We start from the raw sequence: 19,300 nt of genomic DNA on the forward strand, positions 1-19,300 counted from the left end.
ATTTTTTATTTTTTTTTTTTTATAAAAATAGATGCTTTTTTAAACCCACATCAAAGAGGCTCTTATCTCTTTGGCAAGGTACTGCTTTATGAAAAGTTCTCCAGTATTCTTACAATAAGCTTTTTATAATGTGTTCCCACTCCCCAACCCAAATGATAATTAGAAAATAAATACTGCTTATAACTTTATAAATAAACAGTAAACTTCAAATACTTTTACTAAACAACAAAACAGTAATGCATTAAACCGTAAATTAAACACAAGGCAAATTAAAAAGTAACATAAAATAAATCACAAAGCCTCACTATTTACTCATAGGTTGAAGGCAGTCATGTAAAAAAAAAAAACAACAAAAAAACACACACCAAAAAACAACAAAAAACAACTTCTTTCTTTAACTGAAACATTTCAGAAGGTCCACCTTCTTCAAAGAAGGTAATAGAATATGCATTGTGACAGGCAAAAACCCTGTATCTCTTGTCAATATTCAAACACAAAAGATATTTAAGAAGTTTTAATTCAAATATTAGCAATAAAAAAATCTCACATATTCTTAGGATGCTAAGTAGTCATTTTATCCCCATTTCCACACTGACATACAACAAAGGCATTTACAAATTCGTAAAGCATCTTGTAAACTGTCTTTGTTGTATAGTTTTTCATGTATTAATGCACTGAGAATAACTTGTTAGGCTTTGTGTGTTTTGTTTGTTTTGAAGGAGACCTGCAATACTCTGTCCCCAAGGCGATATCCATTCAGGCTGGCTATTGCCATAGCTGCCTCATCATAGTTTGTCATAGTCACAAATCCAAAACCTTTGCACTTGTTGGTGTTAAAGTCACGGATGACTTTCACATTGGTTACTGCTCCAAAGGGTCCAAACATTTGCCAGAGGATACTCTCATCAGCATCAGGGGCCAAGTTGTATACAAAAATGCACCATCCAGTTCCTGCGTGTCCAGGGATATTAATTCCAGCCAAACTGGTCATTCCATCAATGGTCATTGGAGGAAACCTACTGAAGAACGGAGGAAAACAAAACAAAGTCATGAAGTAGCTGTTCACAGAAAATTCCACCAACGACATTTCAAAACAAAAAAAGATGATGATACAGGGCTTTACTCAGCATGAACATACTGGCCAGACTAATAAGGTAACATTACAGTATTTATTCTCCCACACCCCAAATACTATGTACAATACTATACACAAGTAGGGGAACAGTGCTAGGTCTGTCTGAAATAAAACAACACAGAAAAATCAAAAGAAAAGCATGCTATGAAACCAGTCAGGATTAGTAAGTCATTTGAAACAGGAATTCCAGGGATCTGCTACAAATGGTTTCTCTCTTCCATGCACAATGCACCAAAATGAACAATCTGAACTCTCAACATGCAAAAATCCAACAAAAGCCTTACTGAAAAAGTAAAAGTACACCAAATAATAATTTGGTTATTATGAACCCAGTAGTCCTTTATTACCTCTTCACTCCATAAGCCATATTGAGCAGATTGTCCAACCTGCAAAACATTTAGCATGTGTTCAATCTTCAGACTTTTTCACCCTTTAGTCTTAAGGAAACTTGATATGTTACTGCCAAGTTCCCTGCACAGCACAGAACTTCATGCTAAGTGGAAGTATCACCACTGAAAGAGCTGTGGTACCTTACTACACCTGATACAGTTAGCAAATGAAAAACAGATGTTCGTGTGCAGCATCCAAAATTATAAATAGTTCAACTCAAAAGTGCCACTATTAAGTACCACTACTTAAGCATAACGCTAGAGAGTGATCACCTTGGTGAAATTTTCCAAATTACTAACTTGTTGTGGATAAAGACTTTACTGAGGCTTCTGACAGTCTACTGACATGAATACGCAGAGAGATTCAGGGTTTTGGATCAGTAACAAATGTTAGACTATGAACTGTAAATAAAAATTTGTTTTCCTACTCTCTTCCAGAGTAGAGTGGTTTTAGAATATATATGCACACATCTATTAGCCCTTAAACTTTCCTCCATGTGTTTCTTCCCCCAAACTGCTGAACTGCAGAGTGCCACCACAACTCAACCCTTTGTAATTACCTAGGTAATACTCAGAACATGGAGTGCCTACCAGTCCTCTTAATGTTGTTCCTGAAGTCTTTAAAGAAAATTTCTACCCTAAAGAAGCTCTGGTTTCTTCCTGGGAAAGTCTAGGCATGTGAAGAGAAAGTCTTATCTCTTCAGGACTCCACAAAACATAAGTTTCAGTAAGAAAAAGTACACTTACTTTAATTTGTAGCTTACAGTTACCTTACAGATCTGTTCCTTACTGTGATTTCTCTCCAGTAATGAGCTATGGGATTTAATAACCATTACTGGCATACAGAATCCAAACTCAAGTGCTGCAGCAGTGTAACTAAATTTGTGCACAAAAAGTTTGAAGATAAAAATACCTGGTCTTATTTGTAAACAAGTAAAAGTCTCAAACTACAGAGCACTATGATTCTGCAGTGAGCAGGGTTTGTGGAAATTGCTGACAAGAAAGCAAGCCACTAAAAACCTGAAAAGGAAATTTAAAAAATGCCTGACTGTTATCAGTAGAGTTAGTGTGGGTGACAGAAGTCTAATGTTGATAATATTTGGGTGTGGAAAGGAGAGTGAAGAGTTCCAGAAACACCACCATTTACAGGTCCTTGTTGTAATAGCACTGGGCTGAGTCCTTAATATAGTAATGGTATCAAACCGTAACAGTTTTCATTAGTTACTTGGACGACTTAAAAATATTCCAGAAAAATTATCAGGGCCATCCACTGGACAATTTTTAAAGACGCCAAAAATTTTTAAAGACGCATCCTACAGAAACTGAGGAACAGTTATATACAGCTGCTTTTCGAAGTCCAGCTCAAGATTTTTCTTAGTAACAAAAAAGGCAGCACTCTACTTACCCTATTGTTCTTTATTATTAAAGCTTATGCTAATTCTGTTTTCAGGTCTCTGTCCACCATTACAGAGACAGTGCAAGTATATCAGGCAATCATGTCTGAAAAGTCAACAGCTAAGATCTCTTGCAAGTGAAAGACATGAAGGATCTGAAGTATCAGTGCAATCTGATCTACACAGTCAGCAACAGAACTGGAATGCTGCAAAAACAGTAAAGCAAACTACTAAATAAACAAGGGACAATTTGCCTTTATAGCTATAAAAGCTTAAAATTTGGCAAGGCTGCCTCTTTTAGAGCGGAAACAGATGCGTGAAGGCCCTCCCCAGAAAATTATACGAAGAAAAATATCTAATTTTGTCTGCAAACCCAATTTACCTTTTGACCAGTTTTACTTCAACTTTACTCTTCCCTGAAATCTATAAAATGAGAAAGATTTTAATCTCGTTCACTACAGAACTGGTACCTACTCAGTGCTTTTTGAACCATTATACTTTTAAGTGGAGCAAATCACGGTATCTATTATGGTTGCTTTAGGCATCACTTTACACTTAATTTCTCAAGAAAAAAAACCCAACACAACAACAAAACAACCAACCAAACAACAACAGAAAATCACACCCAAACAACAATAACAAAGCCACACCCAAAATAACAATTTTCCCATGAAATTTAAATGCTCCAGGTTTCAGCTGGGATAGAGTTATTTTTCTTCCTAGTAGCTAATGCAGTGCTGTGTTTTGGCTTTAGTCTGAGAACAACGCTGATGACCCAAGGCTGTTTTAGTTGTTGCTCAGTAACACCCTGATCACAGACTTTTCAGTCTTGTGCTCTGCCAGTGAGGAGGGGCACCAGGAGCCGGGAGGAAGCAGAGACAGGACACCTGACCCAAACTAGCCAAAGGGGTATTCCATACCACAGCACATCCTGCTCAGTATAGAAGCTGGGGGCATTTTGGGTCAGGCTGGGTATTGGTCAGCAGGTGATGAGAAATTGTATTGTGCATCACCTGCATTTACTGGTGGGTTTGGTTTCTTCCTTTTCCCTTTTATATTCTCTCCCCTTGCTATTTCCCTTATTAGTAGTAGTAATAATATTACATTGAACTTTCGTTAAACTGTTCTTATCCCAATCTATCAATAATGAAATTGGTTCTCCCTTCCTTTAAGGCAGAAAGGCTACTCTAGTGCCGACTTTCACACCTGTGAGATACAGCACATGAGGCTGAAAAGATGAAGAAAAATTCAGAAGTCCTGCCAGAAGTGCAATCAATAAAATCTGAATGCTATGTCTAAAACTGAGGGTAGCTGATGAAGAGCTTTTCAAGTTTGGTATATTCTCTTTGAAGCACACTATCTCAAAGTCAAGAGACTTTGTCTCTTGAAAAATAAAATGGAAAATGCTTGAGTGTACTACTGTTTAACACAATCCAGTCACATAGCCCAGGGGTAGAAGGTGGGAAGAAATGATCAAAATAACTGAGAAAAATCTGAGGTATTCATGAATGCAGATAATACAGTATTTGTTTCACTTTGTTCTCACCATCTGTCCTTTTCAATTCACTAAATATCACAAGGAACTGTATGGTTGTAGCTTCAACATGATGGGAACATATATTTGCAAAGACAGACATGCAGAAAATATTTGCATGATCTTCATTACAAAAGTCTGTAATAAAAGAAGACAGTGTGGCACGCAGGACTTGGGCAACTACAGAAAAAACCTGAAAGCCAGAAGAGGGAGGAAAGATAGCAAGTGGGGAAGAGGAGGCTGGCTGTGGCATGCCATATGGCCAAGAAGGAAGCTGAATTGCTTAGGTCAATGTTAACTGAATCAAGTTGCACATTAATCCATAATAATCTAAGAAATTAAAAATAACCTTCAAAAGGGACTTTATTTAGTGACTGCATAAAAGAAAAAGACATCATCTGTTTAAGTAGTTTTATTAGATACTGAAATGCTATCAATACAATGAAATTTTTGGTTTCAGCTGTAGGAAGCATAGCTGAAGTTCAACATTTTCATGTGCTTACTTCACACACATAAAAATCAGACAACTGCAGAAGGCAAGGAAGGTGGAAAACACTTGCTTCCAGCAGTTGCACACAAGTATGCTTTTGACTTACCTAAAACGTTGAGCCTGCTGAGCCAGAGGTGCTGGATACCTTCTGTTTGGAGAATGGTACAGCTGAGAAAGGATGGCCTGATTGGTTTTTTGGCTTGGATTGTTAGCAAACTTTACAGTGATGGGCTCTGTGGCACCTGGAGGCTTCTGGCCATTCAAGCCCTTGATGGCTTCTTCTGCTTCAATTCGCTTGTCAAACCGGATAAACCCTACACCCCTTGATGCTCCTGCATAGGGGGAAGGAAGCATGTAGTAATTAATTCAGAGACTCTGGAATTAGAAACTAACACTTATAACCAATTGCTATGCTCATGGCCAGTTTCTGTGAATACATAATAATTCTGAGCTTACTAGACCTGAGCTTTTGCTCAAAGTAAGACTTTTCCACTGGTTTTTGTTTTGTTTTCTTTTAAATTTAACTAACATAAGACATAATGTTGGAAAGTTGAGAGAAATTACAGTGGAGACAACTTAAACAGTGAGCCAAAGGGTAATTGTGAAGTAAAGCAACTGGAAGAGGGATGGAGATGAATGTAGAACCAGTTGCACTGTAATCTCTGTTCAGTTCATGCTACTCTGTAGTATCTAAATCCACAGAAATTCTATAAATAGCTTAGTCATCTGCTCCATAGTAGCAAGAAATGGCTTATGCTCTCCTGCAGCACTCCTTGAAATTCCCTTTGGAGCAAATATGCAGTGAGGATGAAGACAGACTGCAGGATGTAAATTGCAGGAATAGTGTTATTGTGGCTCTGTTTTCACAGCCTGTGGTTACTTCTAAGTAAAAGATTCAATTGCAGCACACCACCATACTTTTGTGGGTGTTACTTTTAAAGGAAACTTTAATTGGGCCATATATTTCTCCTTGGTATAGAAAAAGTCAAGGATGATATGCAAGGGGATCAGCAAGTGTTTATGGAAGGTCTTAGAACATCACAACTCAAAACTTTACACTGTGGCTTAAATACACTTAAATACACACTGAAGTGTCAATACTTCACTTGTCCTCACTTGAGAAAGACATTAATGACAAGAAATGTATTCCGTTCATAAATAATGACAATTTAAACCAGCAAAATGACAATAAGCAGGCATAAGAAAGCTTTAGAGGCAAATATCCAATTTTGCATTTCTCATGGCAGTTGGTATCACAAGCTTATTATTCATACCATTTTGAGCCTAGCTTTTCCAAATTACTAGGAAGGAAGAGGAAAGATTCAACCTGAGTAACACTGTATGCCAGAGAACCACTGTGCACATACTTGGATTTATGATACTTAAGAGTTACATTACATATTTAAAAGTTCGATTATATTTACTTAGTTCACCCCGTTGTAAAGTTCCACCTATGTCTATCCATGAATATATAGAAACATACTCTTAAAGAAGTTTCTTATTGCACAAAGACTGCATCTAGAAGTTCCTATTTGGCCATTAGCTTTCCTTTTCCTGCTTCTCTACACTTTTACCAACTCACACTATAAAAACATTTTAAATATTATGTGTTAGTATTGAGATTTCTGTTAACATAATGGAATTGCAAAGGACTATATATGAGGTCCTCTACAGGCCAGCCAAATGTCAAACAATGGCATGTGCAACCATTTCAAAGTAAGACCATTTGAACACTTTATGACCTCCTACAGCTGAAAGCTTTGTCACTCACAATACATGCAACTTTGAATTGGTATAGCTATTAAAAATTCAAGCTAGCTTATTATTACGAGAGTACATTAATTCTTGTGTCCCACAGCCCTGGTTTGGTTTTGGTTTGGTTTTTCTGGGGTTTCGTTGTTTTTTTTTCTTTTGTAGATAAGAATTTTGAGAGCCCAGCTCCTCTGTACTTTGCTTTGCACATTCAGTACATCCGTCATGTACTTGGCATTTCATTTGATTGCTTATTTTTGGAACAGGCCTGCTGGAAGCAGGTGAGGCAGCAAATATAAAGCTCCTCAACGTCTGCCACTTAATCCAGCAAAATTACATGCATTACTTTCCAAGTCTGAAAAGTAACCAGTGTCACTGACACCCAATCACTGGTTAACACACATCCTGTAACAATGCAACTAATCTGCTACAGCTTAGTTCCTCAAAGACAGAACGTAACTGCTCCTGAGGAACTTAAAGTTCATGTTTTCTAGTGTGCCTGAAGTTAATGAGGCTACCCTGAAAACAGCAATTACTAGTTCAGTTTTTTTGCATCCTAGCCTCAGAGAGCTAGCTTTGCATTTGCACCTGAAATTTTATTTTTATAAAAATGTGTTTAAAAGCATTTCTTAAGGTGCATAGGGACTATTTTCACACAGCAGCTTGGAAAAGAACATTATAGCAGCTGTAAATTTATTACAAGCCATGAAAGAGGCTTCAAACCTGTACCTTCAGGGTGGAAATTACTCAAGCTGGTCCAGTGCAATCCACAATCTATTTCTGTCCATGCATATTTACAAACAACTCCATCAGAAAATTGCATTTTCTGGCTTGAATTTTTTGGCCCTTCATATATGACAAGATGGTTGTACTGAAAGGTGAAATATTTTTTAAACTGCCAGTCCAAAAATGAGAGGAAGCGCAAAACTGCCTACCTACCTGAGACTTGATCAACCAGAATACGAGAAGTAATAATGCGTCCATAATGGGAAAAGAGCTGTTCCAGTTCCTTCTGGGTCATGGTTTTTGGAAGTCCACTAACATACAAATTTGCGTCTCTGATAGAAGCTGAGCTTGGTCGTGCATAGGAAACCTTAGGAAAAAAGTAAAAAACCTAGACATCAAACACTTTTTAAACAGTTGAAATAGAACTGTGTAAGCTGTTCTGAGAGTTTGGAATGTTTTTAAGGGCAGCCAGAAAAAGTTACCTTGCAAAGCCAGTTAAGTAGGGTCTTTTTGGAGCTGGCTTCTGTGAAAAAACTGAAAGAATGCAACACAGACTGTGCAGAAGCAGTTGACTACATGAACTCATATGTAATTTAAGGAGTACTTTCAAATAAAGTGGAAAGCTAGGTACACACACAGCAAGCTTTGATGAGGAAAAAATGTTCTTGGTTAGCTCACTTTAAGATTACAAAGACAAGTTCAGGAAGATCCAAGACTGTTTTCCTTTTAATTATCATTAAAAGTTTTTTAAAAATGCAAGGAATAAAGATTTCAGATTCTAGGTCAAAATCACAGACAGCCCAAAAAAGCTCTTAAAGGTTTGCAACTGTTTTTCAAGTGCTGTGCCCTCTGTACATGTGTTGAGCTTGCTATCAAATGATATGCTACCATTCACTATGTCCAGACACTCTGCTACATAGCTTTTATAAGCCTAAAAATGAATGGCAAAAGTAGGAATGCAACTTGCATTTCATCTCAGCAGCAGGTTACCAGTTTCTGCACCAGAAATAATGCTTCTTAAAACTAAGTGCCAAGTGACAGTGAGCTTCTCAAGTCATTTTGGACAGAGGTTTTTACTTGCTGCCTCAAAGAGCCAGTCAGAAATATTTTAAGATTATCAATTATATTCTTCAACCCCTAGACATATGCTACAGAAACAGTATCTTGAAGATTTCACTGTCTCCCACAGAGTCTATATAAATGTTTTATCCTTATTACAGGGAAGACTAGACCACAATATCCATGCATGTGGAACAGGACAAGAAAAAAAACTTTATTTGGGATTTTCAACTGTAGAAAATATAAAGATAAAAATGAGCCTCAAAAAGCAGACAGATTTTTCTCCTTTCCTTCCCTCCCTGCAACGCAGGGTCAGCCAGCTCTGGAAAGCTGAACTTAGCTCTGTAAATGTATCTTTCACCTAACACTTTGACATTTATTTTCAAATCCTCTGCCTGTATTATTTCCACGCACATCAGCAAACTCTTAAGACTCCTATGGAACTACAGCAAGAGGCAATTGAGATAGAGCATCCTGGAGACTAAACAAGCAGTACCCTGAACAGTGCTGTGATTGTTCAAACTTTTACCAAGAAGCTTTGTGCAAGGGATCTTCCAAAGCTCACTGAACAAGCCTGACCTACAAAACTTGTAGCTGTCCAAGATAATGCACTACCCAACACAGACCTCTGCAAGCCACAGCACCATGCTCTTCTAATGCAAGAGCCACACAGGAGCTAAAAACCTGTGTTCAAAGTTTTTGTCTACTGATCCCCCACACAGGCAGCTGGAGATAACCTCAGCCTTTTCTCCTAATTAACTTTTTTTGGAGATGTGCCAATTCAATTGCCACAGAAAAGCTGCCAATGCCCAGCCTTACAACAGGAATAACAATTTCCCAGTTTCCATTCAGTTTGTTTTAACTGCAGTAAAGCCACACTGAAGAATTATTTTCCACTGGAGTTGAGCCCACTGAACTAAAGATTACTTAGCCCTCTTCTACATGCTCCTCACTTTTTTGTATTATTAGAAATGTGCACTAGGGAACTGTCCATAGAACTGCTCATGAAAACTACCATCATGACAGTGCCATGTAGAAAGCCACAGACCCTTTAACAAAAACCGATCCAGTGTGTATGATCAAAGTGTAAAAAATGAACCAACAAAAACACTCCACCAGGAATCTGCTATGTGTAAATCCTACCTCAGCTTCCCATGTTACAGGGGCCTCTTCTATAAATGCAGTCACAGATGTAACAATCGGCATTTTAAAAGAAAGTAATTCTCCTCCCACCTTCAAAAATGTCTTTGACATATCTCACAATTACTTCAAGATACAGTGTGCACAGAAGCAGTAGCTTGTTTTGTAGACCAGCTGGGAATTTTAAGGTTAGACATTCCATCTTGCCTTGATTCTTGCCATTTAAGAAAGTCTACGTAAGATTAATCCTAGAAGACAGTATCAACTATTAAGAGTTAGATTCACACAGCAGGAGTGTTCAGGACTTACGTGCTTGTAACCTGCCACAAGAAGCCTCTTTAACTATCTGAACTGCAATAGTAAAATGTTATTATGGCAATTTTGCAACACTGGAAGTAATCTGTCCATATACTTTGCAGCACCACTTTTAATTACAGCAATGATGGAATCTTGTAAACTGGTGGAAATGAGAGACCAGATAATACATGTTATGAGAACAGCAGTCACGTTCATGCATGACAGAATACTTGATTCCCAAGAGCCTTTCACAAGGTAGATGAGAAATTTAGCAGATCCTTCAGGAAAGGCTTCTTAAGATTTCTTAGAACTTGCTAGAGTAGATTCAAGGCTCAAATACAGATCTCGTCAGCAACATTAGCTCTTTCAGAGGAAAACAGGAGAGACCCTCCTGTTATTTTACTTTGCCATTTTTGTTTAACTAAGCATCCTGTTTCCTTATATGAGTTTTTGCAAAGTCAAGGACGATAAGCAGCAGTAGAAAAACTACAGAAATAAAGCTGAGGGGAAAGCAGTCTTGCAAGTCAGAAAGAGAAGAGGAATCAAGTTTTAGCTACCAGCTGTACAGCAGGTTGACACAGGTGGGTCAAGAGGCTGATTTTACAAGTTCTGTGCTTAAGGGTTTAACACCAAAGTTTTGTAAAAACAAGGTTCTGTTTTTTGTTTTGTTTTCCTTAAAAAGTGGTAAATCTGCTACCAGTGTACGGCTGTGCAGCCAAAGCCCTATACTTGCAAACTATAATGTTTTTTCAAATTCTGTATGTTCAACCCTTACATTACATACATGCATATTTAGAACAGTTTCTGTATCTTGAGTCACTTTCCTATTCTTTTACAGGTAAAATTATCACAGTAACACAGTATGTTAGAGATTGGAAGGGACCTCAAAAGATCATCTAGTCCAATCCCCCTGCCAGAGCAGGAACACCTAGATGAGGTTACAAAGGAATGTGTCCAGGCGGGTTTTGAATGTCTCCAGAGAAGGAGACTCCACAACCCCCCTGGGCAGCCTGTTCCAGTGTTCCGTCACCCTCACTGAGAAGAAGTTTCTTCTCAAGTTTAAGTGGAACCTCTTGTGTTCCAGTTTGTACCCATTACCCCTTGTCCTATCATTGTTTGCCACTGAGAAGAGCCTGGCTCCATCCTCGTGACACTCCCCCTTTATATATTTATATACACTAATAAGGTCACCCCTCAGTCTCCTCTTCTCCAAACTATAGAGACCCAGCTCCCTCAGCCTTTCCTCATAAGGGAGATGTTCCACTCCCTTAACCATCTTAGTTGCCCTGCGCTGGACTCTCTCCAGCAGGTCCCTGTCCTTCTTGAACTGAGGGGCCCAGAACTGGACACAATATTCCAGATGGGGTCTCACCAGGGCAGAGTAGAGGGGAAGGAGGACCTCTCTCGACCTACTGACCACCCCCCTTCTTATACACCCCAGGATGCCATTGGCCTTCTTGGCCACAAGGGCACAGTGGTGGCTCATGGTCATCCTGCCGTCCACTAGGACCCCCAGGTCCCTCTCCCCTACACTGCTCTCTAACAGGTCGTTCCCCAACCTATACTGGAACCTGGGGTTGTTCCTGCCCAGATGCAGGACTCTACACTTTCCCTTGTTATATTTCATCAAGTTTCTCCCTGCCCAACTCTCCAGCCAGTCCAGGTCTCGCTGGATGGCAGCACAGCCTTCTGGCGTGTCAACCACTCCTCCCAGCTTAGTGTCATCAGCAAACTTGCTGCTGGTACACTCAATTCCCTCATCTAGATCATTGATGAATATATTTAATAATACTGGTCCCAGTACTGACCCTTGAGGCACTCCACTAGATACAGGCCTCCAACTAGACTCCGCCCCATAGACTACAACTCTCCGGCTTCTCTCCTTCAGCCAGTTTGCAGTCCACCTCACCACCTGATCACCCAGACCACACTTCCTCAATTTAGCTATGAGGATGCTGTGGGAGACTGTGTCAAATGCTTTGCTGAAGTCAAGGTAGACCACATCCACCGCTCTGCCATCATCCATCCACAATGTTATTTCCTCATAAAAGGCTAGGAGGTTGGTCAAGCATGACTTCCCCTTGGTAAAGCCATGTTGACTGCCCCTCATAACCCTCTTATCCTTGACATGCCTTAAGATGGCATCAAGGATAAGGTGCTCCATCACTTTCCCAGGGATGGAGGTGAGGCTGACCGGTCTATAGTTACCCGGGTCCTCCTTCTTGCTGTTTTTGAAGACTGGAGTGACATTTGCTTTCCTCCAGTCCTCAGGCACCTCTCCCGTTTCCCAAGACTTGGTAAAGATGATGGAGAGTGGTCTAGCAATGACTTCCGCCAGTTCCCTCAGCACCCGCGGGTGCATCCTATCTGGACCCATGGATTTATGGATGTCCAGATTGCTCAACTGGTCTCTAACCCATTCCTCATCGACTAAGGCAAACTGCTCCAGTGACCTGACTTCATCTGAGGTCTCAGGGGTACAGGGCTCTTCAGGACTGCCTCCGGCAGAGTAGACAGAGACAAAGAAAGCATTCAATAACTCTGCCATCTCTGTATCTTCTGTCACTAGGGCACCCATCCCGTTCACCAGTGGGCCAACCTTGCCTCTGGTGTTAGTTTTATCAGCCATGTATTTGAAAAAGCTCTTTCTGCAGTCCTTGACCCCTCTCGCCAGATTTAATTCTAAGGAGGCCTTAGCCATCCTAGCTGCCTTCCTACATCCTCTAGCAGCAGCCTTATATTCCTCCCGAGTGGCCAGCCCCTCCTTCCATGACCTGTAAACTCTCCTCTTCCACTTGAGCATACCCAGCAGTTCCTTATTTAGCCACGCAGGTCTCCTGGCCCTCTTCCTTGACTTCCTACGTGTCGGGATGCTCTGCTCTTGAGCTCGGAATAAGCAATCCTTGAATGCCAACCAACTATCTTGGGCCCCTTTACCTTCAAGCAGCCTTGCCCATGGGATTTCCCCTAGCAATTGCTTGAAAAGGCCAAAGTTTGCCCTGCTGAAGTCCAGGGTTGCAATTCTACTTGCTATTGTACTGGCCCTACCACACAAAATGTATACATGACAGCCCAGTAGCACAGATGTGGATATCATAGTTCTTAACAAAGCAAGCTGCCAGAGCAGATTTATAGGTCCGAAAACCGTGCTGATATCCCTGCTCACCATATCCAGTGACTGAAAGATCACCTCCAAGCCAAACAATCATCCTAGGAAGCAGGAAATCAAGCAAAGGTATTGGTGGGGGGCTGCTTGGGTGAACAAGGGATTAAACTCTTAACATAAAAGTTTGTACTGGATATGAAAGCAAGAATATATAAATGGTGTCAATTCATGCATGGATGAGGTTATGAAAGCTAAAGCCCACCTGGATTTGAATTTGGTGAGAGATCTGAAGGGCAGCAAAACCAAGATCTATACAAATGTATTGGCAGCAAAATGAAAACTGGGGAAAACGTGAACCCACTGCTGACGAAGGGAACATCGGAAGAACACCGAATACTTAGTATACTGTTTCCTTGTCTCAGTCTCTACCAGTATAAGTGACCTTCAGGAATCCCAGGCCCATGAGACAACAGAAATCCTGGAACAAGTAATACTTACTCTCAGTTGGGCAGGATCACACTGAGGAATAGTTAACTGCACAAAGTCCATGCGGCCTGAAATTTTGCATCCACAAGTACTGAGGGAGCTGATGAATGTCACTGTAAGGCAAGGCAACTCTTGGTTGTCTTTGAAAGATCATGAGGAACTGGGGAGGTTTCTGAGAAGTAGGAAAAAGCATCTCCCATCCCCAGGACTGGCAAGAGATTCTCCTGTTCTCTGGGCAACTACAGGCCAGTCAGCCTCAACTCCACCTGAGAGAAGGTGACTGAGGAACTGATCATGAAAATCTCCACTCACGTAAGTGAGAAAAAGGTTACTGGAAGTAGTCAGCACAGATTTATAAAGGTGAAGTCATGTCTGTCCAACTTAATGGTCTTCTATAATGACATGACTGCCCTAGTAGACAAGTGGATAATCATGATGTCGTTCGTCTCAACTTCAGTAAGACTTGACACTCTCTATAATAATATTCCTTACAAAGCACACATTTAAGTACACCTACATGTACTTAAGAACACACTAAACAAGTATGAAGCACATGCTAGTTAAGTGGGACAGTGACGTAGACCAAACTGGCTGAACCGCCAGGTTCAATGGGTTTTGATGAGTGGCATGAAGTCCAGTTGGAGGCTAGATATTGGCCTCTGTTAATACCGGATCCAGTATTGCTTAACATCACCTGGATGATGGGCAGAATGTACCCTCAGAAACTTCGCAGATGATACAACCTGGAGTAGCCAATAGGCCAGAACGTTGTACTGCCATCAAGAGAAACCTCAACAGACTGGACAAATGGGCAAACAGGAACTTCAAAAAAAATTCAACATCAGGAAAAGCAGAGTTCTTTCAGAGGGGAGAAATAATCCCATGTACCAATACATGCTGGGAGCTGCCTAGTTGAAATGCAGCTTGGCAGACAACCTGGAGTGCTGGTAGATACCAAACTGATCATAAGCCAACAGAACATACCCTTGACAAAGACAGCCAACAGCCAACACCCACCCAAGCTGCATTAGTAGAAGCATTACCAGCAGGTCAAGGGTAGTTATCCTTCGCCCCTACTCAGCACTGGTCAGCTCTATGATCCTCCAGTATAACATGGATATTTAAAGCCAGATAAGAGTCCACTAAAGGGCAACAGAAATTATTAAGGGACTGAACATCTATGTCGCAAGGAAAGGCTGACAGATCAGGTGCTGCCCAGTCTGGAGAAAAGGCACCTCAACAGGATCTTAGCCAGAAAAATCTGACAAATGCAGCAAGACAGACGGAGCTAGACTCTTCTCTGTAGTATCAAGTAACAGGAAGAGGCAAAGTGCACAAACTGGAGCACTGAAAAGTTCATTTGGAATTCTGTACAGATTTCATTCAGAAGAAAACACCTTCTCATGATAAAGGGTGGTCAAGCATTAGAAGTTACTCAGGTTCTGTAGCTAACCCTGGAGATGTTCAAAATCCAGCTGGACCCAGACATGCCTGCAACCTCAGCCATCCTGTGATACCGCAACAACACATCTTGAGGAAACTCTTCAAAACAGACTTCTACCCAGAGTCTGGAAGTAACTTGAATCAAGTGAAGGTAACAACACCAGGATAAAGGATTTTGTATAAAACCAGGGATAAAGTAATTTTCCCCCTATTCCTTCCAAGAGGAGTTAAAGATAGATAACATGTTCCAAAGGGGAATTAACACTGCTGGACACATGCTGTCACATATCAAGGATATAAACTCACTCTGGGCCATTCAGAAGGGGCAAAATCCACAAAAAGTGTCTGCTAACTTCCTGCAAGTTTACCTTACACTACAGAACTAGAATCTGTCAAGATATAAAGCAGTATCTGCAAAACTCCTCTCAATTTTCCTCTGAAAAATATATGACTTTTTTTCACAGTCACAGCTAATCCACTGATATCTACTGCCCATGCCATAGCTGGTAAATGTCATTTGGAACAGAGCTGGACATAGCAGTTAAGGCCTATACTGAATGCAATTTAAAGAAAGCAAGTAAGTTAAAGCAGTAAATTCTAGCCAGTAAACATTGCCATTACCAGTTCAGTTTTGGTGTCACTGCCTTTGAATTCTTGAAGTGTACACGGTATTTTTCACATCTAGTAACATATGCCAATCACAGATTACCTTATGTGGAAAGTATAACAGTGATGACTGCTGTATCCTAATGGTTGCATACTGGGATCTGGGCATATTAGTCACAGATATAACATACAAAATGAAACCAGTACTTCATTACCAATATCCAAACACTATCTCTATCTATCTTGCCAAGGACTAGAAGTTTTGGCCAGGCAAGAAATAGGAAGGAAACCCAGAACTTCAGAAACCCAGTGTGACTGAAGTTTAATTTACTTTGGCAGAACATTACTAGTTATCTGTGATTATCCCATGTAAGCACAACTAGAGAAAAAAATGCTCCACAAATTGTTACTTGGATAAGGGAATTAATTCCCATGCAAAAGAAGCTTGCCAGAAGTATTGGATACACCATTTCTACTCATCATTGATGTTGAAGTCCAGTTTTTTCACTTGTGATGCAGATTTAAAGATTCTCCAGATTCATCTCCTTACCTGTATCCTATCAGTTGGCTCATGTAATAACTACCCAGCCACAGTTCTAGATTCAGTTTCTTCAAACAATATACATATGCACTGAATTAATAGCTGCACTAAAATATTACTTCCTCAGCTATTTCAACAGGTGAACACTGAATAAGCATTAATGTTATGCAATGTCAAAACCATTGTTCACGGCACCAAGTCAAGGAGTAGCCACAAAGCCTACAGTTTTAAATAGTTAATGATCACATACACTGTACAATATTGAACACAGTTACCCTGGAGACACCAATTTAAAAAGAGTTTCACTGAAGCTTTGTACTGCAGTTAGCAGGAAAAGTAACTTGTTTCTAGAAATGAAAACATTACCCTGCTAAATCCACATATTTCCACTGCTTTAATATTTAATTTCTCTAGCATCAAGATGATTTGATTTACAATTTTCAAGTCAAAACTGTAAAAGCTAGCGGGTTAAACTAAAGGATTTTCTAAAAAGAATTAAGAGATCCAGTCCCTACAACTGAGTGTTTCAGTTTCTTACGGTATGCTACTACCTTTAGGCACCTTAGCACTATACTTCCACCTTATTTATCTCCTACTCTGTTGGTAGTATGGAAGGCAAATAGTGTTTGCACTACCTGCAAGAATTACAGGAATAAGTGATTTTAAATTCCAAACATCTTTACTTGAGATACTCTTACAAGTCTTTAAATTTGAAATCTTTCAGTGTTAAAATCAGTATTTCAATGTGTTTACATTCAATAACTTCCAGTGTAAACTTTCAGCTTAGAACACTGTTTGCCTTGTGGATAGTACCCAGTTCTAAGATGGTTTCAGTAAGGAAAAAAAAACAAAACCAAAAAAAAAACCCACCACAACACAAAAAAAACCAACAAAAAGTCCAAATAAATCACCACCCAGCCTGTACAGATGAAAATGGGTTAAACCTTCCTGCAAACCAAGCAGATTAATATTGGGAAGGCACACAGCACAGACCAGGTCTCAGCTGTTACTAACCAGTGATAGGCTGTCTGAAACAGCAGGGTATGTTGCTGTACCCTTACCAAGTTTACTTTGTCTCCCCTCAAATGAAAGATAGTGGCATTCCAAATAAAGCTTGAAGGCCACTTTTTCTAGTATATACAAGACTGCCTTGTTAAACATGTACATGCTGTCTCAAATTTAGGTTCTCAGTGCAAGTTTTCAGCAGTGATTATTCCTGTGGGCAGAGCAAATTTGAAACACAACAGACTTCCCTCTGTAAAGGTAATTTAGACTCAATTCTGTAAAACTATAAAAATACACTACTTAGAGTGGCACTTGTGTGTGTAGATTAAATAAATATAATCATATCCCACAAATACTTTGCTTTTACAGCCTGCCCTGCAATAGGCACCACATTCAAAAAATGGACATCAAAAGTAACAGCTTTTCAGCACTACCACCAGAAAAGGTCCATGTCTCATGAAGGGTGGAAGGTCTGACAGTGCTAGAGTAGTGGTCCTGAGGTCAGCCATGGGATCCACATCTGTTCAGCTGAGGGCATGAATGAAATCACCTAACAGCTTGTTCCTGCACAGAACAGATGAAGGGACAACCAGATCTGGCCATGAAGTTGTAACTGGTGGGGGATCATGATGAGCTACTCTTCCAAGGACAAATGGCTCACCAATACACTGCCCTGGTATCAGAGCTTTCTCTGTAAAGTCTACACGAACAGGATGTATTTATAAGGGAACTGTAAAGTCAGTAACTGTCTCAAGATATTGCAGCACAGAATAATAATGTCAGTTGCTACTTGTACTCTTGAAAATGAATCCTCTACAACCCTGTCACACAAGGATTGCTATACTGACTAGGGCAGTCATTTCCATGTCAAAATCACCTGCCCGACTAGAACAGTGCTGAAGCTCCAGTTTCTTTATGAGCTTTTTGTAAAAGCAGGCATAAAATCCGGTGTAGTGGAAAGTGACCCTGTCACAGCAAGGCAATGGGATTTTTAAGGTCCCTTCCAACCCAAACCATTCTATGATTCTATAATGTTTAGTTATTACTGATTGGCATAGTAGTTCACATCAGCATGACTAGCTTACACAGGAGTACCTTTATTTTATAAAGCTCTTCCTTTGAACTAGCATAATTTTATCTAGGTAAAGAGTTTGCCAAAGAGCTGTGGGCTAAATATACCACACCACACCCAAGACTCACAAATACAAACTCAGTATAGTGTATGGTGTCTGGGATGGGGAAAAGAAGGGATGTGTTTCTCAAAACTACAGAATGACCTTTCTGCAGGTAACTTCCACTGAAGTCTCCTTGCAGATGTAGTCTCTCACAGCTTTTGAAACCTGATCACAGGAAAGTGTCCACAGAGATTGACCGTAAGTGTGAACTGGCTTTCCTTCTGTGTTCCTGATATAATCACTGATGAAGACAAAAGGGCCTGTTTGCTGCAGAGGTCAAGATCAGAAAGGACAGGTATGATGACTAGGATGGATGGGCTCCAAGCTGCATTGTTTCTAGTAGAATGGGCCCTAAACTGCATTAGAATTTAAATTAATCCTGTAATCTTCAGGTAATTCTGAACACAGGTACTCTACTGTAAGAACAGAGTGGATGAGGAGAGTAACTGAAATACAGAATTCACCAGATCTGTTGGTTAGTTCTTCTCCAATGGTAACTGCACTTCAACCCAGTTAGGAACTTCAGTTCCTAGCTCTTGACTGTGCTCCTTTTCTGTGTTTTGCTTCTGGGTTTTTTTGTTTTGCCTTTGAAAGAAGAATAAAATCTGCAGTCGTAACTACAACTGCCTTTTTAAAAGTAAGAATTAAAGTACAATAAAAGATAAGAAACAAGAGATCATTCACAAGCACTTTTAGTTTCCTGCTTTTCACTTTCAGATAGTCTCAAAGTCCTTCCTCTGTCCATTCCTGATTCTGATGAACACTCTGTCCCCACTCATGCCCAACCAGTGAACAAGAGCATCACAAGCTTCAGACACTTACAATAAAAAATCCATATCATTTCATACTTCAGAGGTCAAGAGTAAACAGAATTAATACACAGCTCAGGAATAATAAGAACAAGAACAAAATATCAGAACAGCAGACCCCAGTTCTCCTGCTTTTGGGGTTGACATGAACCTTTTACAAGTTTTCCCCTATTCTGAAGGAAACAAGTATACTTCAACTTTCATATACTGTGT

The 19,300-nt window shown here is 40.0% G+C and overlaps 1 protein-coding gene across 7 annotated transcripts in view; it reads right to left on the reverse strand.

Moving 5' to 3' along the window:
• Positions 1-69: 69 nt before the first annotated feature.
• ELAVL2 (ELAV like RNA binding protein 2) overlaps positions 70-19,300 on the reverse strand; it is a 52,174-nt gene continuing 32,943 nt past the window's right edge. For 3 of the 7 annotated variants that reach the window (XM_080637936.1, XM_080637934.1, XM_080637933.1), the window contains 4 exons: positions 7,634-7,787; positions 5,049-5,274; positions 1,483-1,521; positions 70-1,019 (listed from right to left, as the gene is read on the reverse strand). In XM_080637936.1, coding sequence (XP_080494062.1) covers positions 689-1,019; positions 1,483-1,521; positions 5,049-5,274; positions 7,634-7,787 — 750 coding nt within the window. In that variant the 3' untranslated portion in view covers positions 70-688. The remainder of the gene's footprint in view (positions 1,020-1,482; positions 1,522-5,048; positions 5,275-7,633; positions 7,788-19,300) is intronic. The other 4 variants (XM_080637937.1, XM_080637935.1, XM_080637939.1 and 1 more) reach the window with 3 other exon arrangements.

Source organism: Psittacula echo (assembly GCF_963264785.1).
Source record: "Psittacula echo genome assembly, chromosome: Z".
Classification (NCBI taxonomy): domain Eukaryota; kingdom Metazoa; phylum Chordata; class Aves; order Psittaciformes; family Psittacidae; genus Psittacula; species Psittacula echo.